Source organism: Hippocampus zosterae, chromosome 12, assembly GCF_025434085.1.
Source record: "Hippocampus zosterae strain Florida chromosome 12, ASM2543408v3, whole genome shotgun sequence".
Taxonomy (NCBI): Eukaryota; Metazoa; Chordata; class Actinopteri; order Syngnathiformes; family Syngnathidae; genus Hippocampus; species Hippocampus zosterae.
In genome coordinates, this window is record NC_067462.1 from 3,079,195 (window position 1) to 3,105,415 (window position 26,221).

A 26,221-nucleotide genomic window follows, 5' to 3' on the forward strand; every position below is an offset into this window, starting at 1 on the left:
TGAGCCAAAATGCTATTGCTAGCAAGGTTAGCTGTGTGTTTTGAATGATTTATTAAACTCAAAAGTTACATAATACGGTGATTTGTTAGCCACAAATGCGTTAAGTTAGCTGTTTTGTGGGGTACAATAGTAACTGGACAAGACTAAATGGTGTGAACACAACCATTTTGTTTTATTGCTCATTTTCAATATAACAAACAAAAACGATCAATACGCAACGGCAGTAAATGTTTGCTTTTTGTGCTTTAGGGAATGTAAAGCTTCATTAGTGCCCCCTAGCGCACAACAGAAGCAAGAATAATACAAATATTTGGTTCGTTTGGATGAAAACATTCAAATCAATTTTTTCCCATGTTTGACCCATTCTAAAGAAATCGGTTGGCAATCGAATAAAAATATTCACAGAATCAATTTTACATGAGAATGTTAACATTGTTATTTTGGCTTGATATTTTCTGTCTGATCTTGACACATGAATCAGGAACGAAACCTTTCGGTTTGTACAGATGAAAGCGTATTTTTTTTTTTGTTTTAAAGTGACAGCATCTGAATCAAAACTCAGAATTTTGATGTTTCAACTGGAAGACAAACAAACACATCATTTTTATTTCTAACCACACCATGTTATATCTTGCCGTTGATGTTTCACAATGACAACGTTGTTTGCATTATTCCAAGACATCACAGTTTTGGTTTTCATCTTGTCTATGATGTTTCTAACTCACTTGATATAACACCTTTTTACTGAACTGTCTACCAGTCACCTGTCACTTCTTCTAAGGAGAACAACATGGAAAAAGAAGTTATTGGGAATGCTGAGTGAAGAAAGTAAAACATAATCAAAGTGACACATATTGTGACAAATACACAGACTTTATATTTTTTGATAAAAAAAATGACCATATCGCCATTAGGATACAATTTGTATCAACATAGAAAGTCAGGAACATACGCCAACCAGGAATCGGCTTATCCACGTTTACGGCGGCAAATCTTTTTGAGAATGATTATAAACTCAGCACGACGGCTAGAAGTGCGTTGGGGGGGAACTTAAATACTGTCAAGAGCGTAAATCAAAGGTAAAGCTTAACTGGCAATCTTAATACCATAAAATGACAAATATTCATCCGAAATGGCTTGCCGATCCAATAGAATGCAGACGACTATGCCAAATTTGTCAAAAAGTGTCGTCAAGTGTGGCTTTTGATCAAGGTGTGTACATGGGGAAAAAAAGTAGTTTAGAATGAATAAATAAGCATTCAAGTTGATAACTATTTTGGCTTTTCAGCAGCAGGAACTTTGCCGCGGCTCTAAAAATGTTTAAACTGTGATCCAGAATTGTGAGCATTACTCAGGAATGACACATTTGCACCAGAGCAAGCAACTTCGATCCGAAATGAGGAACCTTTGCCGCAGAAACTGTTGAAACTTAGTTGCCAAACAGAGACCATTTAGTACTTTGGAGGGGTCCAGGAAAGGGATTGGAACCGTCTCTTTATGGAAACTACCAAGACCCCAAATTTCCTGAGTTTTGTGATTGAAATACAAGTTAGGAAATCTCCTTTGAGGACCTCCCAAAACCACATAATGGTTCATAAATGAACCCAAAGCTTTCGGTTAAATATACAGAATAAAGAATTCTGCAAAATGATGCTAGAAAATCAGTAGAGGAAGGATAGGAAGTACTGAGGGGAGGATTTTGTGTGTGCATGTGTGTGTGTTTTCTGCATGTATTCTCTTGAGTTTCACTTCCATTTTGGAGGAGTGGAGGGGAATTCACACTGATAAAAAAAATGATGCACACACACAGTCAAGAGGTTAGCTGCGTTGTCTGTTGTAATACCCTGATATGATTGCCCAGAAAAAAAAAGCACAAAAACCAAAAGTGCCCAAATCATAATAATTTAACATTTAAGGAATAAATAACATAAAAATGCACTGTTACCCTTAAAAGCCTGGACTCACAAACCCTATTATTAAAAATGTAAACTTGACTCTACAATGTTACAAAACTCCAGAAGTTCCCATTTTAAGTGCTAGTATAGCATATTAAGGGATTTATATTTACGACTAGAAATAGCACTCATATGGCAGGTGTTTTTGCTGTGTCCAAGAACTAGAAATTTTGCCCCAAAACTGGAACTGATGCCCCAGAATTCAAACTTTGCCACCGATCAAGAAACTTTGACACAGAAATACAAATGTTGCCCCTTGACTAGAAACTGCCCGTGAACAAGAACTTCGCCCTAAAATTAAGGACTTTGTGGTCTGGCTGTTCACATATGCACAAACACTGCCATTTTGGTCAAGTACAGAGAACACTCCGAACCACTGCAACTTTGGGAGCCCTTTGGATTTGGAGCTTTGGGGTTCCTAAGTTATTCAAGAACTATCCTGAGATTTCTCCAACAATATAGCAGCAGCCAGCTCCTGCGCATCAATCACGCTTGGGTTCCGGCTCATCACCACCCTCACCAAATCGTTCGGGAAAATGCCACAGAGGTTCAGGAACACCCTCTCCCGCTGCTCCTGGTACTGAGCCATGGGGGAGGACTCCAACCGGAGCAGAGACTGCTGTCTCGTTTGGAGAGGGGACACAAGGGTAGTCTGTGGTGGGGGTGCGAGACCACATGGTGACGAATGTCTGTTCGTCCATGAAGAGGACCAGATTTTCTTTGAAGCTGTATCCTGGATGGGAAAGAGATCATAACAACGTCGAGGGGGCTGTTGGTACTGCTGGTTCCAGTTGCTTTGCATTTGTTGTTTCTCAGGATGTTTCCGCCTGTCAGGAAATGGTGACGCTTGGTGATAGCCTCTTGAGTCCTGGAGTAGGTCCTCCTGCCAAAGGGAACTAGCCTGAAGGGAGCACTGAGAAAAGGTGGATGTTTGGGATGGATGAAGGGTAGAACCCAAACATGCTCCTGGGTAGCTTCTCAAAAGTGGCCGATGAGTTGGTGCAATGTTAGTGGAGAGGGACTGGAAAGGACTTTCTTCCACATTGAAATCCAGTTGTTTAACTCCTGGTGTAGTGTGCTGGCTGAGACCAGGTGGAGTTCGGTTTATGGGTCTACTATACCGGTTGGAGCAATGGTGAGGATGATGATGATGGTGGTGGGGGCACACGGCACTACCATCCAAAATCAGGTCTGGGAAGAAGGACTCGGAGCTGCCTTGACTGCTACAGTCGGATGGTAGATGCCTAGCCCGGGGATCCGCCAGGTAGAAGCGCTCGGGACTCCCTGGAGTGGGAAGGCTCAGTAGGGGCAAAGTCTTTACTTGGGAGTTGTAGCCCAAGCCCGCAGACTCGGATCGGTAACAACTTTGTCTCAGGACTTTGGAGCCGGAATAATCCCTTCCATCCGGATGTCCTGAGAAAGGCATCCTCCCTGGTATGGGATGCCCAAGGTCACTCCCACCACTTCCCGTGCCTCCTCCTACTTTGGACTGCACTCTGAGACGGTCCTCCAGGAGCTCGGTGAGGGACCTTGATGTTTTCTTTGGGGTTTCCTGGCCGAACTTGGACAATATTTGGTACCTGGCTGTCGTTTCTTCCTTGTGGCCTTTGGATGCTGCAGAGGACATTTTGGCACTGGCCCGGAGCTCGTCAGCTACTGAGCGCTGAGGCTGAGTGCCCCGTTCTGGGTGGTAAAACTTGCACTTGTGACCGTAGGTGCACTTCTTACCTAAGGAAAAACCGAGGCAAAGAGTTTTGATGAAAAGGAGCTTCGACTTATCGGTTCAACCCCATACTTTATCGAGCTAATATCAAGTAAAAACAGGAAAAGGTTCTACCGTAAGGACAAGGCTGCTTCCTGTGTTCCGGAACGAGCGCTCGCTTCCTAAGGAAGTTCTCCAAGCTGGGTCCGTGGCGGCCGAGTGGGTCGTCTGGTGGCATGAATCTAATGACGGTAGATGGGAGTTGATTAAAAATAGTCAGCCACCTCACTTTGGGAAATTATAGGGATACGAAAAAGCGTTTACTTGTCGTTGACAAAGGAGTACATCAGCAAGCGCTCGTCAATGAACCTCTTCCACTCGGGCTTCTCATTGGCGAGGTCGCGGTAATTGTCGTTGGAGACGATGACGCCATCCGACTCGTACGCCAGCTTGACGATGAAGCGGTCGTCGTAGCAGACCACCCGCCGTCCCTGCACACGGCGGGACGGCGTGAAAACCAAGATCTTGTGTTTCTCCAGTTGCCGCAGGACTTCCTGATCTATGGAAAACCAAATTGCATTTGTCATTTTGAGAAACTGAGTGGATGGTTGAGCAGCCTTTACCGAGAGCTCGCTTTCCATGCACGGCGTGAGGATATGAACAAATATGAATGTGGACGTATATGAACTATGATACTATGAACTCCAGATCGTATGTATTAGTACATACATGTACGGTGGAATAATTTCAAATTTGTCCTTGATTTTAACATCGATTAATCTAAAATCCATTCTAGTAGACCTGTACCCATGCCTCATCTTCAAACTTTGTGTAGTACCCCATACAAAAGAAAAAGGTTGTCTCTTGTGAGCCATCAAATTTTTGGGTGAATGACATTTGCGGTGTTACTAGTTAGGTCGAATTCGACTCAACCAGTATGTAAGTGTTTCAACTCTCATATGTGTCTGTTTGTGTGGTTACCTGTGATGAGAGCATCAGGACGGGATTGCTCCTTCCTCCAGGCGGGGACAAAAACTGTGATGTCACTGTGGCCTCGCTCCAAGAACCAATCAACCGCCAGCTGGATGCCTTGACAGGAGAACACCTCCTTGTTGCCATGACTGAAGGAGGGACATGGATGTCAATCACTTGCTTGACTCGACATAACAGGTTTGTCGGCTATGACCCCAGTCAAAGTCACATTGCGACTTCAGTCAAAGTGCAAAAGTTGCTAGCGCGACTTTCGGGTAGTCTCGTGAAGGGTCACTAAAAGGCACGCTGGTTATAAAGGGAACCTCACCTCATGGCCACGTTACTTCCGTCCACGACGACAGGCCGAAGGTTGTCTTTGTCCTCCAGGAGTTTGGACGAACACAGTGAGCGGCATGAGTCCACCGAGGAGGAAGACGAGGAGTATATGGAAGTTGTTGAAGGAGACTGAGATTCTCCCGTACCTCTCGGTGGCTCCACCGGTTCCGCCTTGGTTCCCAGTTTGACCAGTTCCCCTAGGATGTCGTTAATAAGTGCGGCTGGGCCCAGTTTCTTTAGCACCAATAACACCAGTTCTTCTGAGTAGCCCAGCTTCAGAGCGAAGTCCATTTTGGCACGGCAGTCACTGGTGGTCTGTGGGTTCTCCGTCCGGTCTGGCCTAGTCGGGGAGTCCCGGATTTCCACCTGGTTACAAGTATTGTGGTGGCGCTCATCCTCACTTTCTCCGCTATCCTCTGAGAAGAAGCTACTGAAACTAGCGCTGCTGCTATCCAAGCTATTGGTGCTGTCGCTAAGGCCAGAGCCTCCAGAACCTGACGCCGCTGTGGATAAAACCTTCCCGCCATCCTTGGGGCCATCCACGTGGAGGTAGTCCAGAGCCAGCCCTGGGCTGAGGATGTGGCCTGTTCCATTTTCCTCATGGTCCCTCAGGCCCATGAAGCCGCCTCATGCATCCAGACCTGGGCGTTGGCGAGCAGACTCGATTAAGGGGGGACCTTTTCCTAAAGGCTTACCTTAAAAAAAGGGGGGGGGGGGTGATATGGTTAATTCAAGTGCAACTTGCTGTCGTGGTGGGACAACTACCATTACTTTTCAGGAAGCCAAAAAAACACCACTTCAAACCCTAGCCCAAGATCATAGCCACAGTTTAAACCCCGAGTTTGAAACACTAAACCTAGTTGAAACCCCTAATTTTAAAATCCTTATTCCGAACTGGGGTTTTGAACGAAGGTTAGGCTTTCAAACTCAGGTTTTAAACTAGGGTTAGGTTTTCAAACTAGGGTTTGGTTTCTAACTAGGGTTTTGAACGAGGGTTTTGATTTCAAACTAGGGTTAGGGTTTCAAACTTGGGTTTGGATTTCTAACTAGGGTTTTGAACTAGGGTTAGCGTTTCAAACTAGGATTAGGGTTTCAAACCAGGGTTAGGGTTTTCAACTAGAGTTAGGGCTTTAAACGAGGTTTAGGGTTTTTAACTAGGGTTAAGGCTTTAAACTAGGGTTAGGGTTTCAAACTAGGGTTTTGAATGTGGGTTTTGTTTTCAAACTAGGGTTAGGGTTTCAAACTCGGGTCTTAAACTAGGGTTGGGGTTTCAAACTTGGGTTAGGGTTTTCAACAAGGGTTAGGGTTCCATGATGGTTTGTGTCTGACATGGGTGGTGGGGGGAATTCTAAGTGTGTCTGGCTCGCACCTTTTGAGCAAAGCAGCTGCCAGCCAATCTGTCCTTCTGTGACACAGAGTATTGTTTTGGGCCATTCACACAGACGGTGATTTTTTTTTAACCTCCCCCACTGTCTCTCACTCTCACACACACACGTACACACACACACACACACACACAGCTGCCAAACGGAAATAAACACAGCGCAAGCACGGCAACTTAACCATTTCATACATGAAGAGGTTTGTTAGCTTTTGTTTTCCATAACTTTTAATAGCTTCATTCCAAAAGGTAAATTGCTCATTTGGTTTAGCATTTTTTAAAATGAGATGACGGCAATTAAGATTCTTGTTTTTGGTGGGAATTGATGATGTTCCATTCTAAGGTTGACTTTCAACATTTCTGAGACACAGTAGTCAGTTGCTAGGTTGATCTTAAAACTTTTTTTAAACTCCATTCCATTTGTTTAGTACAATTCTGTCATATTTACCTTTTAAGTATGTGCGATACGTTTTTGTTGAAACTTTCTTCAAGGGACAAATGTAAATTATTATCCTTGCTTTAAATGCTATATTGAATTGATGAATGGAGAGGAAATCGAGGTGGTCGACAGTAATGGATGGACTGGCAGATTAGATCTTTGACATATGATGTGGTATGCTTTGGATCATGAGTTATTCATTTCCATGGATAGATGGAAAGACAGTCAAAATGTTCAAACAGTGCTGAATGTTCCTGTGGCAGAAACTATTATAGCATGCGGTTCGGTGCATTTGTTAAGTACGGTTCAGTTGTATTTAACTTTTAAATCCAATCCATTTAACCCTTGCGAGCGGCTCAATTTAGTTGAACTTGTTGTTGTTTAAACAATTCTACATCAAATACAAAAAATACTACAAAGATGAACCATTCCAAATACCGTACGTGTTGTATGACTCAATCAATATGATACTTAAAAAGCAAAGTAATGTTAAAAAACGAAAATTACTCTTGTATTTTTCAAATAAATAATTTCACATGCAATGTTTTGCCTCAAATACTCTATATAATCAAATACTAGAATAATGTGATGATATAAATGTTTAATGAGTTAGATTCTACATAAAAATACAAAACACTCCTCCAATGAACAATTGGGAGTACTTGAGCATTTTGTTGTTACGAAAACCGTTGTTTGTGATTTCTGCGCAGTCAACCCACAAAATAACTCCTCAGCTGGGATCTGCTGAGTAATAGCTAATCCAAAGGGGGTGGGGGTGGGCTGGGGGGGTTGCACTTCATGCCTCCACAGAGAGCAGATGCCCCCTCCACGACCGACCTCCCCTGGGGGTCGCCCTCTCTTTACCCCCCTCCTCCCCTGAGGCCTGGAAAAGCCTCCACACGGTGCTCGGGCGCCTGCTGGGCGGCTGCCAGGGACCGGCTGGAGGTGTCGGGCGGGGGCGAAGCTTGCTGTGCTATGATAGTACAAAGGCGCTACAAAGTGGGGGAGGGGGCAACAGATGCCTACTGAGGACACACTTTGGAAGTATCCGGCAAATGGTAACCCCCCCGCCACCCACCCCCCTTCACCTCTGACGTGAGTAGTGCGAGCTGTTCCTAATATTCTGACCTGCGCATGTCATAACGAGACGCGTCAAAATTCGCATGACACCATTCCACCGCTGTCATGCACTTTTTGAAAGCGATGTTAATATTTCTGAGCATGTGTAAACCAGCTTTAAGTTTATGAGTGTAAATAATTTTATTTTGATTTACTTTGTGTTCGACTGTTAGATGACAATAACAAAAGTAGAATGTATCTGTCATATTTGTAAAACAGTCCCTTACACATTTTTAAAATTTGGGCTCCAGGTACATTGTGCAATGTAAAAATGATTTCATATCAAATGTGAGCAAATACTCTTCCATAGGCCAATTCTTGTTGACAGGACTTTTGCCATATGTGGTTAATTTCGCTCCCCCCCCCCCCCCCAAATTCCCCTTTAAACTATTCAAAAAATGGATTTTCCTGACTTACTTTTTTTTTTTTTTAGACTTACTGTAATCGTAATCTGACTGTCAAATATATTTATTTACAAGACTTACCTCACAGGAGGACCTCCTAAAACCTTGTTCTCAGTTTTTGGGGAAGTGGAATTTCTTGTAGCCAGCAGAGGTATATGCTGTCACCCCCGCAAAATAGTCACAGTGGCTCCCCCGCCCCCCCCAAAAAAAATCACAAGGTCCGCTGGAGAGCGAGTCGGAACTTCCTTCCTTTGCAGCGGACCACCTTCTAGTGAGACGTGTCCCCTCCACTCGATGAGCCACCTCCACCAAACCTCCCTCCCTCCCGTGAACACACACAATGGGGGTATGGTGAGTGGGGGGGCACAAAGGAGGGTCTTCAAGGGGCAGCTGCATGCACACAGATGCACACCGACACTCAATTAGCAGATTGATTTTTCAAAATTACAATTAAAAATACCCAGGCCCATTTTAAACATTTTCACATCGGGGTGTGCTCACTTTTGTTGCCAGAGGTTTCCACTGTCATGGCTGCCGCTGAGTTATTTTGAGGGGAACAGGAAATTGACACTGCTGGCCACCGGCTACAATGGCACACGACGCACTTTGGACACAATCTATTCCTGGGTCGAGCTGTGGCCATGCTGAAAGAGTACCGTCGAATTTGGAAGTCACGTATGAATGTTTGAAGATGTTATGAAAGTGGCAGAAGAAGTTAACGGGTGGAAAGCAAAGCCAACCACAAAAATTTCACACAGGAAGGCTGGGCCCGGAATCGAACCGGATGCTTCTGCACCGTGCTAGCCACATATATGCATACATATATACACACACATATATATATATAATTATTGTTTGTTTTTGTTTGCTTGAGACTTTTTCCCCTGAAAAATCTCAGCCTGTAGTCTACACAGAGGGAAAGAAATTGGACATTGCGTTCGCATAAACACGCTTGCATATGCACATACACACAGGCACCCCCCCGCCCCAGAGCAGAGTGACTCTTTAATTGGGGCTCAGCTGACAGGTTGTCTCCTCAGGGAGCGTGCATGCACGTTTGCTGACCATCTGCTTGCCAAACAGGTGTCCAGCTCGCCGTAACCTTCTCCGAGGCGCCACAAAATGGTCACTGTTTGCAAATTTTAAGCTTTAAAAACACTGAAAGACCTTTTCGGATTAGTATGACAAAGCGCAACTGCGTTGATGTATATTAAGACGTTTTTAACAAAAAAAAAAAACGCCTTACTATACATGGTCATTGTTTTCGTCTAAAAACGCCTTACCAAACATGATCGTTTTTTTCGTCTAAAACGCCTTACTATACATGGTCGTTTTTTTCGGCTAAAAACGCCTTACTATACATGGTCGTTTTTTTTGTTAAAAACGCCTTACTATACATGGTCGTTTTTTTTCAGCTAAAAACGCCTTACTATACATGGTCTTTTTTTTCGGCTAAAAACGCCTTACTATACATGGTCGTTTTTTTGGTTAAAAACGCCTTACTATACATGGTCGTTTTTTTCGTCTAAAAACGCCTTACTATACATGGTCGTTTTTTTCGACGAAAAACGCCTTACTATACATGGTCGTTTTTTTCGTCTAAAAACGCCTTACTATACATGGTCTTTTTTTTCCTGCTAAAAACGCCTTACTATACATGGTCTTTTTTTTCGGCTAAAAACGCCTTACTATACATGGTCGTTTTTTTGGGTGTAAAAACGCCTTACTATACATGGTCTTTTTTTTTCGGCTAAAAACGCCTTTATGGTCTTTTTTTTCGGCTAAAAACGCCTTACTATACATGGTCGTTTTTTTCGTCTAAAAACGCCTTACTATACATGGTCGTTTTTTTCGACGAAAAACGCCTTACTATACATGGTCGTTTTTTTCGTCTAAAAACGCCTTACTATACATGGTCTTTTTTTTCCGGCTAAAAACGCCTTACTATACATGGTCTTTTTTTTCGGCTAAAAACGCCTTACTATACATGGTCTTTTTTTTCCGGCTAAAAACGCCTTACTATACATGGTCTTTTTTTTCGGCTAAAAACGCCTTACTATACATGGTCGGTTTTTTTCAGCTAAAAACGCCTTACTATACATGGTCTTTTTTTCGGCTAAAAACGCCTTACTATACATGGTCTTTTTTTTCAGCTAAAAACACCTTACTATACATGGTCTTTTTTTTCGGCTAAAAACGCCTTACTATACATGGTCGTTTTTTTTGTTAAAAACGCCTTACTATACATGGTCGTTTTTTTCGGCTAAAAACGCCTTACTATACATGGTCGTTTTTTTTGTTAAAAACGCCTTACTATACATGGTCGTTTTTTTCGTCTAAAAACGCCTTACTATACATGGTCGTTTTTTTCGACGAAAAATGCCTTACTATACATGGTCGTTTTTTTCGTCTAAAAACGCCTTACTATACATGGTCTTTTTTTTCCGTCTAAAAACACCTTACTATACATGGTAGTGTTTTTGGTCTAAAAACGCCTTACTGTACATGGTCGTTTTTTTGGTCTAAAAACGCCTTACTATACATGGTCGTTTTTTTCAGCTAAAAACGCCTTACTATACATGCTCATTTTTTTTCGGCTAAAAACGCCTTACTATACATGCTCATTTTTTTTCGGCTAAAAACGCCTTACTATACATGGTCATTTTTTTCGGCTAAAAACGCCTTACTATACATGGTCGTTTTTTTGTGTAAAAACGCCTTCCTATACATGGTCGTTTTTTTCGTCTAAAAACGTCTTACTATACATGGTCATTTTTTTTCGTCTAAAAACGCCTTACTATACATGGTCGTTTTTTTGTGTGTAAAAACGCCTTACTATACATGGTCGTTTTTTTGTGTGTAAAAACGCCTTACTATACATGGTCGTTTTTTTCGGCTAAAAACGCCTTACTGTACATTGTCTTTTTTTCGACTAAAAACGCCTTACTACATGTATTGTTAGGCGTTTTTAGCTGAAAAAAACGACCATGTATATTAAGTGACCCTGAGGCTAGCGCAGGCCGAAGGCCAACCTTTTCTCCACCTCCTCCTCTTCTTTTTTCATCTCCTCCAACCTTTTCAAAAGTCCTCAGTGACCTACGCCCCCCCCCCCCTATTTACACACACCTACACGCACGCGCACACACACACACATGCACCACCTGCTGTTGTCAGGCGCTCGTGCAGTCCATGGAGATGGAGTGATTGGGACATTAGAGATTGAGCACAAATCAAATCTCCATGGCAACCTAATCACAAACATGTTTATATAGTAATAATAATAATAAATCACAATGTGTCATCCTTCGTGTGTTGTCATTGTCGCAGCTCAACAACAGCAAGAACTTGTGACATGGGCATACTTGCGTTTCTTGTGAAGAGTCATTTTTATTTCAAATTTCTATCAACCAAAAATGAAATACAACAAATGTGTTCATAACCGTCGGTGGGCCTGAACGTGTTGTAAATGAAGTACAAATGATCATTTAAAAAGGATAAATAAGAATGATTTAAGTCTGATCGTCATCGCTTGTATACATTTTTTTTACTAAACTTTGACTTGAATGAGAATCCAAGGGGTCCATTGCTTTTGCTTTATTTTTACTTTCAAAAAAAGAAAAGCTTGAGCAGTGACACACACACACACTAATTAAGTCCTGATAGATGTTCCCCACTGGCCTTGATCGTGCGCACGTCTGTGGAGTGTGTGAGCAAATATACACACACATATGTAAATGTGTGTGCGTGTCTGTGTGTGTTCACCCACACGCAGCGCGAGTGCCGGGTCACAAAGGTCAAACGGGAACAAAAGCAAGGAGCAGATCCCAGCTGCCGCACTAACTACACAGAGCCCACCCCCACCCCCCACCCTTTCAATGGGAGCGTGCCACCGTCTCACACACACACACACACGCACACATCCACTCACACAAATCCGGGGTGAGTAGGGGGTAGAGGTCAGACGGGGACAGCAAGCATGCACAGCCAAATCCTTTTCATCTTTTTTTAGACTTTACGTACTTGTCAAAGATGCGCTTTTAAACTATTAGACAAGGTTTGGGGGTTCCAAGTACGGCTCAAACAAGAGTCCAGGATTGAAAATAAGGTTTGAAGTCTTTAAAAGTAGGCTTTTAATCATTGGTGAGTGGCTCTGTCTGGAGTACTTAAGCAGTCAGGAATGAGTGAATAATTCCGAATGCGGTCGCTGCATTTCGTTCACAAAATGTGATCTTGACGTGGTCTCGATTGTCTGCTGGCTGGCACGGCAGGCATGAGGAACCGGAGCTTCTTCCAGAAGAACCCGTTGGCTCTATTTTGTCTCCACGTGAGCGCTCCCTGCCTCCTCTTGATGTAGGCAAGCGACTGCGGCAGGCGTCTGTAATCAGGCGGACCGTCTAGGACGGGAAATGCAGTTTAGCGATTTGTAATTAAAAAAACAAACAAACAAACAAACTTGACTTTGAGTTAGTTAGTCACCTATTTCCAGCAGGATGACCGTGGGTGCGTTGTGCATCAAAGCGTCATGCAGGCCGAGCTTCTGCTCGTAGCTCAGCTGTCGGTCCTCGAGCCTGAAGGGCTGCCATTCCTTTGCTTCCTTCTTCTCCTCCTCCTCTTTTTTCTTCTCCTCCAACTCCTTGTCCGTCTCCTTGGCCACTATGATGATCAGCCGGCGGCATTGTCGCATGGTGGCCGCCATGGCATCGTGTGTTGCTGCCACGTCAAGCACAGTTAGCTGGTTAGCTACATGTTATTGGTTGGTTTGCCCCATATCATTGTCAGTTAGCTAGCTAGCTAAATAGTTAGCTAGCTAGATCGCTAGCTAGCTAAATAGTAGTTAGCTAGCTAGATTGCTAGCTAGCTAAATAGTTAGCTAGCTTGCTAGCTAGCTAAATAGTTAGCTAGCTAGATAGTTCCCTATTACTGACTTTCCATAGAGAGTTGGCTAGCTATGTCGGATTAACGGTCATTAGTATTTGTGACTGTTGTCATCGTCAACTACCCCCAACAGAGTTACTCAGCTAGCTAGTTCGCTATCACTTACACCACTCAGTTCTTTAGTTTGCTAGTTAGTCAATTACAATTTAGTTTGTTCGAGTGACTACCTTCTCCCGGGCTGTCATCTCGGCCTGAGATGAAGAGGCGGTGGCCATGTCGTTCCTCCAGCCGGCCTGGCAGTATCTGCAGGGCGAAATCAGAAGCCACGCTTGACCTGGTCTCGGAGCCTGCGGTGGGAACCACGCTCACCAAGGCGTCGTACGGGAGCCGGTCGGCATCTGAACACGCGGCAGATGGCGATGTGCCATTGGCATTTACTCAAGTCATCGATCCGGTTCGGCTTGAAGTATTTCTGATAGTAATTCATTTATTACATTGTTGAGATTCATTTTAAATCGTTAGCATTAGCTTCCGTTTGTTTTATCTAATTAACTAAGATAAGATATGCTTTATTAGTCTCGCAATGGAGAAATTCCCAATTCACAGCAGCAAAATTACAAAAGGAAGAAGAAGAACAACAAAAGACCAATGTCTCACCTTGTGGAGTGACAAAATATCCATGCAGCTTCCTGTACGTCAACACTACATCCACCTTGAAAAAGACCAACAGGAAGATGAGAAGAAGCAGCGAAGAGGCCACGCCCACTGCCACGCCGGTGTAGAACCAGCTGCGATTGGCTGTAAGAGGGACAGAGATAGGAAGCAGGACATATTTGGAGGTATGGCGTATGCTTAAGAAGTACTCTGCCAAAACTCTAACCGAGATTGGATAAATCTAATCCAGGCTAAATATGTTCTTTGTCTGGCAAGATATTTCTTCTTACCAGGCAATTTTTGTGTTTTTTTTTTTTTAATTATTGCATTACCTTCCACAAGCTGCACCACGAGACCATCTTTCACCACTAGAGGGCTCTGTATCCGACAGTGAATGGACACGTTGAGGAAACGAGGAAGAACTCTCAAAATGGTCAGGGTGGACTCGCCAAACACGTGGCCTTGGTTTGACGTGCTAAGGGGAAAAGAGCACCGTGTGGGCGTTTTGTATATGCGCGCGGATTTAATCGTGAAGAGTGTCAAGCTCACAAGTGGAAGGACTCGTTGAGCTCCGGGTCTTCGTCCGCAAAGCTGCCGTTGACAATCCAGAACATTGACGTCTCCTTATTCTGGCTGTAGCCCACCAAGGCCAAGCACTTCAACTCCACACGCGCACCTAGCACGCAATCAACGTCTCTTTTCTTTACTAGTTAGCAGGAATGCTACAACACAAACAATCTTTGGCATGTTCCTTGTGTGTGTGTGCATGTGTGTCATTGCTGAACTTACCCATGTCCACCGTGAGCACTTGATCCTGTTGCTGGACCACCTCTGGCTCGATAAGAACCGTCTGCGCCAATGCTAAACCCAAAAGAAATTGAAAAAAAAAAAGCTACAAGGTTGACTCATGTCCCCGGTAGTTGAAATACAGTACAAATTGGTGCCCACCTTTGTTGATGTGGAGTTGGACACTGCGTGCCGATGTGTACACTCTGCCGTCAAGGCTGATGTCCACAAGGCAAGTGTAAATGCCGGCGTCCTCCTGCATGGCTCTGCTCAGTCTCAGGCCGCTGTCCTGCCTGCTGATAACCGCGCCCTCTCGTTCTACCAAGCGGCAGTCCTGCATGCATGCACAGTGAGTAAACTTGACCAAGCTGGTTTTACTGAACTATTTTTTGGGGGGTGGGGGGGCTCAGCTGTCTATTATTAGTCAATTTACAAAAAACGTGTTACACCCATCCTTTGTTTGTTTTTTTGTTTTTTTAACCGAGCAGTCTATTATTAGTCCACTCGCAAAAAAAGTATCAAGAAGCCAGAACTGAGCACATTTGGGCTGATGACTTTCCATGAAAATACCCTAAACCAGGGGTGCCCAAACTTTTTGGATCGAAGATCTACTTTTTGATCAACTAACCTCACGGGATCACACACATGCACACGCAAATTTAAGATTTACCTGCTTTATTTTATTTTTAAAATATTTTTTTCGTGAAAATGAGACTGATTAGTGTGCAGTGTATATTAACACAAAAAATATATTACTAACATGTACAAAGACACACAAATGGTTGTTTGTTTTTTTTCTTCTCGACACTCCTCGGATCTACTTGGGACCTGTCTTAGATCTACCGGTAGATCCGGATCTACCTAATGGGCACCCCTGCCCTAACAATTCGAGACTCTTAGAGCCAAGTGAGGCACCGTACCTTCAGCCATCGTATATTAGTCGTGTCGTTACGTCGTAGGACGTGGTCCAGTTTGCACGGGAGGCTCTGGGTGACCCCCAGAGGGATGCTCCTTTCTTCGGCCACGGGGGGACATTGTCCAGGGGACACCAACACGCCAAAGTCAATCTTGAAAGTTTTGTTTGGCGCCCTTCACAGCACACAAACATCTAAATTGAGACTTGATCACGTATCGGGGCGCTCGGTGTGTTTCCATACGTTCTCTGGCAGCTGTAGGAGCCATTATGGGACATCTGCGCGGGCAGGAAGTACAAAAAGTCATCCCTGACTTCCACGCCAGGAGGTAATGACGGCACCGGAGCCGCCGGCGCCTCCTTTCTGGTCCACGTGACGTTGCCCTTTTCGCCTACGTTGGGACACTTGAGCAGCAGGAGGTGGCCCACACTGACATGGTAGGTGTCTGGCGGCTCCTTGTGGCCTAAAAGGGAAGTACAGACATTCACTCGAGTTTACTGTATGACTTCAAAAACTACAAATGATTAAGTATCATGCCATATATTATTTTGGATTGAGTAAAAAGTGCGAACCAAAGGAAAAAAGTAACATTCAAAAATCTGACTTTAAAAAAAAAATTAAGAAAATGTAAAAAACCTTTTTTGGAAAATTAAAATTATAAAAATAATAAACAAGTTGTTTCAAGCTGCTATTTTCTGAAAACAAATGTGAAAATAATCGCCAAATGTAAAACACGTTTAAAACGATGGGAAACTGAATTTTAAACTGATAAACACACGTTTAGCGGTTAAAAAAAAAATTAATAACATGATGGACCTCACTTGGCCTCATCTCGGTGACATTTCGGTGACACACTGACCTAATTTTTTTTTAAAATGATGCTTACTAAAAATATTTAACCTGATTACCTCTGCCAAGGCGTGTAAGGCTTCATTTGTTGGTGCTCAGACTCCTATTTGTGATGATACATTTTTCCCAGTAACCATGTAGTCAAGCTCACTGTAATGACCGATGTGATTTCTCCCAGCCAATCATAAATTAAAAGTGTTTTTGAGAATAAAATGAATACACCATGTACACCATCACATTACCATTGATGAGCTCAATTTCAACAAAGTTGGGACGTTGCGTTCAACAGAATTTTTTTTTTTTAAACGGAATAATATGATTTGCAAATTATGCTCAAACTTTACTTGTCAAACTGATCAACTTTTTGAACAAACAATCATTAACTTTGAATTTTATGGCTGCAGCACGTTGCACAAAAGCTGGGACAATTGGGGAAAAAAAAACCTAAAGAGAAAGTTGAGGAAAGTTGTCATTCACACGCAAAGATGAGGCGAGGTTCACCTCTGCGTGAGAAAAAACGGTTTAAGAACAACTTTCCGCAACGTACTGTTGCAAGGAATTCAGGAATTTCTCTATTGACGCTCCATGCCGTCATCAATCAAAAGTTCAGCGAATCTGGAGAAATGACTCTGACGCAAGCGGCGAGGCCGAAAACCAACATTGAACAGCGCCGTGACCTTCGACCTCTCAGACGGCACCGTATCCAAATCCGACATCACCGTGCTGAGTTACATCATAAAAGGTTTTTTTTTTTAATGGATGACATGAATCTGGCGAAATGTCAGCGTACTCACCGAGCGTGCTGGCCGCAGCGAGCAATATGGCGAACGCACACAGCCGAGCCATCGCTGCTTTCCGCACACTGAGGGAAGTGAGAAGTGTTGTCGCAACAAGTCGGAAGGCGAAACACACTCACACACACACTCTCCAAATCCCAGGACAGGCAACAATCTATTGAAGAGCTTTGGTACATATTTTGTAGGTTAAACATGTCTGCCGTAGCTTCATAAAATGCTGCTGACTATTCTCGCCGCCTTTGGTTCATACTCACGTCTGATCCGGCTTCTTATTCGCTGCTGCAGAAGTGACTGAATGGACTCGAGTTGCTGAAAATTTACACGTGAACTTACCAGCGAGACGTCGCTGTGACTTCTGCTCGCCGCTTACCTGCACATCCTGTTTTCACATACTCATGACACACTGGGTTTTCCTTCAACGGAGCTTCCACCCTCATCAAAGAAACAAGCAAAAAAAACACACACACTGCAAAAAATGGGCCACCAAACCTCAGTTGGGTTTCGTTTGTATGTTACCTGTAGAAGAAAAAAAAAAGTATTTCCTGTATATTACCTGCTGCGTAGTCAAAACACACACGCACGTACACAGTCAGTTATGTTAGAGGGTTTACCGAAAGATGTGGCCACCGAGCACCATCAATGAATGTGTGTGTGTGTGTGTCGGGAGGGGGGGGGGGTTGGATAATGCTCTCGGCAAATCCAAAATAAATGTTAAATAATACTGGCTGGATAAAATAAGAAATGCCTTTAGATGACCTTTTATTTTTAACCTGAGTTTTATGTACACGCGACAACGATGAATTAATTTCCCACTAGGGGGCACTGTGGTACTTGCAAACACTTTGCACTTTTGCTCCAGTCAGCCCTGCGTTCAGGCCGGTCCACTCAGCCACCTGCCATGATTCTGGTGATCCTTCCGAGCAAAAAGCATCCGTTTTGTGGGCGAGGAGCTAAACCTACAAGAGCGTGGTCTTTTTGAGGGGCGCTGCCCTCTTGCCCTTCACCGGCATGTGATAGAGGATTTCCTTCCAGAACTTGGATGACGGCGACAGGCAGTGTGACGAGCGCACTTCCTCTTGCTCCCGTGTGGCGGTCTTGGACGGCAAGGACTTCCCGCTGCAGTTGGTCCAGCTCTTCCGGTTCAGCCCCTGGTGCTGATGGTGGTGGCGCTTGTGGTTCTTCCACCAGCACACGGCGCCCTGTTTCCTCCGGAGGTGACGCAGCGACTCTGGGAAGAGAGCCAGCTGGGCTGGGCTCACTTCCTCCAGCTCCACCAGCACTACCTGCCAAAAAGTAAAAAAAATAAAACAACACAAGACTCACTGATGCTTAATCGTTCTCTCTCAGCCAATAAGGAATCAGTTTACTCACTCATTCATTAACTAGCAATTTTACTCACTCAATCTCATTCACTCACTAATAATCACTGACTCACTTTGCCTCACTCACTGATTCTCATTCATCAACTAACTTAATCATGAACTCACTCACTCCTTTAACACTATCACTCACTGACTTCTTAACTATTTTATTTTCTCAATCGCAAGTTTAGTCATCAACTCCTCACTCACTCATCGGCGAACTTACTCAGTCAATAACTAATCACCTTACTCAGCCACTCACTCATTAACTAAAATACTCTTTATACCCAATCACAGTTAATCAGCCGCTAGTTTACTTTTACTAGTTTACTCACCCAGTCAATAACTAAACAAGTTATTCACTCACTCATTAACCAATATTAGACTCACTCACTCACTTGTTAATGCATTCATGACTTAATCATGAACTAAGTCACTTCTTGAAGAAAATAATTCTTTGTAACTCACAGACTGGATCACTAACTAACTGCAGCAACTTAGTCACAAACCGCTTCTCTCAATCGCCGGCTCACTGACCTTGAGGGTGCCCTCCACGAGTGCCTGATGCATGGCCACCGTCCATTCGTATTGCCGGCGCGGGTCCAAACAGACGTCCTCGCCCAGGTTGTTGTTGTTGTTGTTGCGTCGGTTGTTGAGGTGGTGGCGGCTGTGCGTGCAGGTGAAGAACGAGGCGCCGTAGAGCAGCAGGAGTCTGCGGCTGGCCAGCATGTTTTCGTGCACGGTGTCGACCATGGCTGCGGGAGGGGGGGGAATTAACAAACATACGCACTCCCTCACTAACTGCCAAACCAAGCCATTGACAAAGCAATTCAATTACCTTGTCCCGGCAGACAGTCTCGTCCGGCTATGAAGAGTTTGTAGCCGCAAGCTTTTTCCAACACTTGTGGCAGAATCTCCATTGCAAACGTTAGCACTCGGTGGCTAACATCCAACTGGCAGCCGAGCGGGTAGTAGGACGTCACATATGCGTCAAAGCGCTTACCGTCGTTTTCTGCAGATATCGACAAATAGACCAAATGTGTTGATTGGCGTTTCAGCATTAATTACAACTATACCACTGAGCATGCTTGCATGAGCTGCTCCAGGATATCACGTAATATGTGCGTTAGCCGCATTACTTAGCATGCTAGTGTTAACTGCATCACTTAGCTCACTAACGTTAGGCACGTTAATTAGGATGAGTGGCATTTCTGTGTGTGCTAGCATGACGAAACATCCCGTTTGCGCACGAGTGCTAACGAGCGCCACTTAGCAGGCGTGTGTTAGCCTCATCCAATTAGCATGCTAGCATCGAAAAAAAAAACATCAATTGTGTGTTGAAACTGAAAAGTCGCGTCACCGCACACGCTAGTATCAATTAGCGTGCCGACAATAAATACTGAACGTCACTTAGCGTGCTTGTGTTAGCGTGTTGTTATTACCCTCATTTGCATAAAAGACCGCAAAGGAGCTGCGGAAGAACAGCACCACGTCAATCTTGAAATGGAAGTACACCACCGCGGCAATCACCGCCAGCGCCGCCACACCACCGAGCGCACAGCCGACGGCAACCTGGGCACCTTGCTCTGTAACACACAGGAAGTCAAGGCAATGAGACAAGACCTCAAGACGTCAGACGATTTGTAGGTTTACCTTGAGGCAGTACGGAAAAGTGAGCCTGAGGAATTCCTCGCGCGCTGTACACTCGACACGTGTAGTTGACCAGGAAGTCGGCCTCCTCCAGGGAGGAAATGGTCAGCACGCTCTCCATCCACACACCTTTCGGTGGGACGCTCGCACGCCACACGCTGGAACATAGGAAGTTGAAACAACAATGGCAGACAAGAGAGAGTCGGTACCCATCACTCATGGAAGCTTCCCAGAAAACAGAGCCATGTCAGCATTTTGGATTATTTATTATTGATTATATATAGATAGAGAGATAGAGAGATAGAGAGATAGAGAGATAGAGAGATAGCTAGCTAGAGAGCTAGAGAGCTAGAGAGCTAGAGAGCTAGCTAGCTAGCTAGATAGATAGATAGATAGCTAGATAGCTAGATAGCTAGATAGCTAGATAGATAGCTAGATAGCTAGATAGATAGCTAGAGAGCTAGAGAGCTAGAGATAGGTACCGTGGTCCCGATGCAAAGATCCTTTCCGAGTTGTTGGTGGAAATGAAGTCAACATCGTCCAACCAAAAAACGTCCACCATTGCGTCGTCGGGAACGGTGCCGATGCACGGCACAAACACTCGACATGTTCGTGTCAAACGAGACCCTGAAAACAAATAGTGAGCCGTGTTACATGTGAGCAGCTAACGTGTTTTGACATTTGACCTCTTACCCGGGGCTGCTTTGAGGATGTCATTGGCTGGCTGCAGCACTTGGGGCAAGAAGCAGTAATCCTCTGCAACACAACAATACGATATTTTGGCACACTGTGCTATAAATGGCAACTCCCTGAAATACTTGACCATTTCCGACGTTTACCAAAACGTTGGTACGCGTAGGTCATTTTAAGTTCAATTGTTTGGTGCTACATGTCGGCCTGGGGACAGCGTGATGGTCGCCTACCTTGCACCCAAGCCTGGATGGACTCCGAAATGGACGCCGCCACGCCGCCCAGGTTGAAGTTGAGGGTGCACGTGTACGGGTGGTTGTTGCGGCTGTCCACGTTTTTAATTTTCAGCCGAGCTCGGTTGCGGTACACGTGTCCCTCAAAACCGTCTTCAATCACGTCGCAGCCCTGACGTGCATGATGACAGGTGGAAACAATAGTAGGACACTGTTTACAATTGCCTGTCAGGCTAAAGTGGAAGAACAGTCAAATTGGTAAAAAAAAATTGTTCGTTTGGTTGTTCTTCGTTTTTTGCTTTGGATTGTTCACTCATTCATAATGTAGTTGATGTCCCGTCTGTCAGTCAATAAGTCAGTCTATCAATTCTCTCTACATTTGTTCGACGAACCATTAGTTTGTGAGTTACCTTACTTCTTGGATGATTAGGTAATTTGTTCGAGAATTACTTTGCTACGAAAATATGTTGTGGTTTCCAACGGGGGACAAAGAGTTGACTCACTCTGTACCATGTGACGGAGGCGGGGACGCCGTAGCTTCGAAGCGTTTTGAAGACCTCTTTGATTGGACAGGCCAGCGTGTCGGTCACGCCCACTGTGAGGACCTGAGAGGCTTTGCGCGGTCGACCGCACTCGCCTCGCAGCGGCCGCTCCACCACCAACCTGGTTGATTGCTTGAAGCAACCCGACGTGCTAGTCCTGGAAGAGGGAACGGACCAATCAGCAAGCAAATGGCCGGTAAAAGGCGGGGCTTATGAGTGGCAAAAAAGGAGTGGCCTAAACATGTCATAGAAGAGAACACCGATTCATTCAATTCGAATTCGTAACTTCATTCAAATTATTTGAAATGCAAGAGTGTTAATATTTTCATCTTTTAAAACAAACCAAAAGCAATGTATTTTTGTTATATATTCAATTCATAAATTCAAAGGAAATTCAATGTAAATACAGTTCACTCTGTTTCATGAAAATAAATACCGATGAATTAAATGTGAGCCTAATTCTGTTTTATGAAATTGAAACTGTATAACAATTTAAATTAATTAAATTAAACCTTTTGAATCGGAATTTATCACACTCATTTATTCCACTAATTCAGTGAATTAATTACACCGGATTTGTAATCCTTTTTTCCTTGTTTCACATGCAAAATATTTTTTTCACACGAGTAATTCAAATCATTCACAAAGTCGCCTTTGTTCACAGTCTTCAATTTCACGTGATTTATAAAATCCGATTCAAAAATAAATTCAGTTTAGTTTACTATTAATTTCAAACAACGATGAGACTAGAACGACAATAGACTAAATTGCGCGAGTTTCGCAACGACCACATAGATGGCGAGGCGTTACCTGAGCACACACTGGTAATGTCCGTTGCGGCGCATGGTGACGTTGAGTAACCACAGGGTCTCCCCTCGAATGAGGACGCGGCGGCTGACGTTTCGGAGCGCTCGTCCCGTCTCCACGTGGTACCAGTTCACCTCGTAAGAGGCCGCCGTCAAGTTGAAGACGTCGGGAGATGCCAGCGTGCAGTTGATCATGGCCGCATCGCCCGGCACTGAAAACACGCGCTCAAACTGAACCTTGTAGTCTTTGCACTCATCTGGAAAAAAAAAGGGGAAAAAGTTACTAAGTTAGCTATCTATGATACAAACATTTTTTGTTGTAATTTTGTGAGGGAGTGAGCAAGCAGTAAGTGGTTCTTCTTTGTCAATTAGTTGGTTTCTTTGCTCATTAGGCAGCGTGTTAGTACTTTAGTTGGTTTGTAACATTGGTTGTCAGAGAGTTAGTTCATTCGTGTTTGTACTTCGCATTTCATTTTTCAGCAAGTTAGTGAGCGAGCGAGTGAGCTCGCTTGGTTTGTGCTAGTCAGTTTGCGCATTTGTAAGTTAATTTGTTAGTTGGATCGTTCATCGTTGAGTTAGCTTGTCAGTTTATTTCGCAGCGATTTAGTCTGTTTCTTCATCAAATCAAGCTGGAGGTAGTCCGTAATTTCATAAGTTAGCTAGCTAGCTAGCTCCTGGGATTTGCTGGCCATCCAACCTCGTGAGACATTTTGATGGGATTTTAGCCAAGTGAATATGACCTAATTCCCAAGAACTCGATCCCACCACACCAAATTACCACTTTTTCGCACTTTTCACTGAGACGTGCGTGTTTAAAAATCAATAGTATTGCTCAAACGTTTCCAGGATATTACAACACGAGCATGAAAGTTGAGTGAGTAAACATGTGGTTCACCTTGACCCATTCAGGATTTTCCCAGCGTCCAGCCAGCGCGACCCAACACCATTAGTCAGCCCCCCCACCCCGGCCAGAGTCCCAGCACGGCTACTCACCCTGAGCTGCATGAGTCCAGTCGACGCTTTGCACCACCACCAACAGCAGGAGGGTCCGCACACGGACGCACATGACTGAAACACACATTCAACATACACACGTGAAGGATCGACAGCTGTCGTGTGAGGATGATAAACAGCGGCAGGCCGGAGGACAAGGTGTGCCTTCCGTCTCTGCCGCCTCCCGCATGAGCAATTGCTCGGGAAGCTCACGATTTAATGCCATAACACTCCCACCCCCCAAAAAAAAAAAAAAAAATTATGACGCAAGGCTTCTGTGTAACCACATGGAAGCAGGCCAGTTTAGCAGCCTGTGTGCGTGTGCATGAGAAAGTGCACCCATTCATTCGTTGGTTAGTTTGGATGTCTTACTACATGTGAGTTAGTGAGTCAATTAGTTACTAGTGCTTTATCGGTTTTATCAAGTTTGACACTTATTGATTAATTCATCACTCAGTCAGTCAGCTCCATGAATTTGTGTAGCATAGACACTTGTAGATAGACAGTCGTTAATTGGTTTGTTTATTTGCCACTTAGTTAGCTCGTTATTTAGCTAGTCAGTTAGCTGTTTGGTTTGTTTGTTCATTAGCTAGTTACAATAATGTGTGACTGACTAAGTTGGAAATTTAGGGGTTTTTTTTCTTTTCTTGAGTGGTTATGAGTTTGCTAGTTGGCTGAAAGTGAATTGGTTAGTTGGTCACGTTAAGAAGTGTGTGGGGTTTATACATTAGTGAGTATAGAGTTGGTGAATGAGCTAATTAATTAGCCGTTTAGCCCGCGAGTTTTCATTTGTTTGATCACTTGTTAGTTTAATGGGTGACTGAGTTAGTTGGGTCGTTTGTTTACAAGTGCGAGTTAGTTCATTAGCTAAGTAGCTTGCTCGTTGACCCCTTTTGTAAGATTTAGATTATTTTGCCAATCTGGTCTGTTCTCAGTCAGTCAGGTCAATAATTTTGTGTGGGTCATAGATGAGTGACTTCGCTTATTCTCTCTCGTTCGCTCATTAGTTCTTCAGTTTCTGCAATTATCATCATTAATTTTAATTACCGGTACACCAACGCTGAGGCCTCACCTGTTGTTCATCTTTCCCCTCGCGCCTTGCAGCAAGAAAAGAAGCTGAGCCAGCCGCATGAGCACGCCCAGAGTGGGAACTCATAATCGACAGTTCTCGACATTTACAGTTAGGTAAGCTTTTATTTTGTCATTCAACTTCCCACTACGACACATACAACTTGTTTGAATAGTCATCAATACAAAAGTATTCATTTTTTTTGGTGTCGTCTTTCAATTGAAGGCAACATTTGTCAACAATTAGTCTTCGGTGAGACTTTTTTGAAACATCACATCCGAGACCTATGAGTACGACTTCCTGTGTGAACACTCACCAGTGTAAGTCATTCTTTTTCATACACATTTCAAATTTCAACGAACATTTGGCAACAATTAGTTACTACTTCACATGTGAACATCCTCCAATCAAGTTCACTTTTTTAACATTAAAATAAATAATTAAAAGTAAGATCTGTCGACAGAAATTACAATTTTATACTTCACATCCGCCATTTTTTTCTACTCCTTCAGGTGTGAACATTTGCCAATAAAAGCCGTGTTTTTTCTCAAATTCTCATTTGTGTTTCATCAGAGGTAAACTTGTCACCAAATACATGGTTACATTTTATTTGGAAAATCCACCCGGAAATGCAGATGCACTTCCTGGAATGTGTTTTATTTTGAAGTTCCTTATCTGATTAGAACTTCACCAAGCAGGCTATGTGACAGACATTGAGACGTTCATCGATAAAAGGTAACCTGATTTGGAAGCGCAAATTTAGAAGCTATATTCATCCACTCTTAGATTTCTGGATTTCAAGTTGAATTTTTTGAAAAACTGCACAACAATGCCATAACACCTTTTGAGTGACACCCATGGGCGTGTGTGGGCCACGTTTTTCCAATACAATTCTTGGTATGCTGAATACAGGCAACGGCTTGAGACTTTGTGAGTACTTTGAGAACTTGAGTTCCCAAGTAAATCACAGAAATTGAGCCTCCTCCAATAAAAGACATTCTTTTTCATGTTAAACACTAAATTTGAATTCTCATGTTGTCAACATTGAAATTGGTAGAGACCTAATTTGAAAAGCCACAAAACAAAGCCGCACCTTTCCGGGTGTGTGTACTATTTTCCAAGCAAAATTGCATGTTGACAATAGAGGGATTCTCTGCATTAAGTATACCGGTATATTGATTAATTATCGAAATCCTACAACAGAATTCATTGACACTCCCTATTTTGATAACCTGTCATTGATTCTTCTAAAAAAAACGTGCATTATGCCTTTAAAAAAAGCCCTGACAATGTGCGCTAGCCCTCCAACTTCCTGGGGTGACCTTAATGGCAACCCGGGAGGTTGAAGATTCAGGCCAGATTAAAACTCACCTGTGTGGTGGTGATGATGACTTGGTGGTGGTCACATGACAGCCTTCTTATGACATTCATCTGGTGGCCTGAGGAATCGAACGTGTGTCTTCTTCGTCGCCAGCCACTTCGTCATCTGAGCAAAGACACATGTTGTAACTTGGGAGTTGAGCAATAGCTTCTGGGAGGCGCGCGCGCGCACACACACACAAGCCCTGTCATGTGTTTACATTCCACAGAGCTGCTTCACTTTTTAGGGGCGTCTTCCTGTGGCGGTATCTGGTGGCTAATGTACTGTAGTTCTATTTTTGTTCAACTGATTGATTTTATTTTTTTTGCTCATT

The 26,221-nt window shown here is 43.7% G+C and overlaps 2 protein-coding genes across 2 annotated transcripts; both read right to left on the reverse strand.

Annotated features, from left to right (window-relative positions):
* Positions 1-773: 773 nt before the first annotated feature.
* Positions 774-8,787, reverse strand: LOC127611189 (probable ribonuclease ZC3H12C). The gene is made up of 6 exons (XM_052081544.1): positions 8,390-8,787; positions 4,958-5,660; positions 4,639-4,778; positions 3,982-4,216; positions 3,793-3,899; positions 774-3,683 (listed from the first exon to the last, which is right to left on the reverse strand). The coding sequence occupies exons 2-6, from the start codon at positions 5,581-5,583 to the stop codon at positions 2,383-2,385; spliced, it is 2,409 nt and encodes an 802-aa protein (XP_051937504.1). The 5' UTR covers positions 5,584-5,660; positions 8,390-8,787; the 3' UTR covers positions 774-2,382.
* A 2,887-nt stretch (positions 8,788-11,674) lies between these two features.
* On the reverse strand, positions 11,675-26,061 carry LOC127611376 (uncharacterized). Its single transcript, XM_052081884.1, has 24 exons — positions 25,899-26,061; positions 23,459-23,533; positions 22,470-22,722; positions 21,621-21,816; positions 21,118-21,289; positions 20,888-20,950; positions 20,677-20,821; positions 20,198-20,352; positions 19,987-20,130; positions 19,383-19,556; positions 19,082-19,299; positions 18,144-18,466; positions 17,438-17,541; positions 17,181-17,234; positions 15,781-16,000; positions 15,544-15,712; positions 14,786-14,957; positions 14,627-14,698; positions 14,387-14,513; positions 14,170-14,312; positions 13,841-13,981; positions 13,411-13,581; positions 12,785-13,018; positions 11,675-12,702 (listed from the first exon to the last, which is right to left on the reverse strand). The coding sequence occupies exons 2-24, from the start codon at positions 23,529-23,531 to the stop codon at positions 12,524-12,526; spliced, it is 3,702 nt and encodes a 1,233-aa protein (XP_051937844.1). The 5' UTR covers positions 23,532-23,533; positions 25,899-26,061; the 3' UTR covers positions 11,675-12,523.
* Between the last annotated feature and the right edge of the window lie 160 nt (positions 26,062-26,221).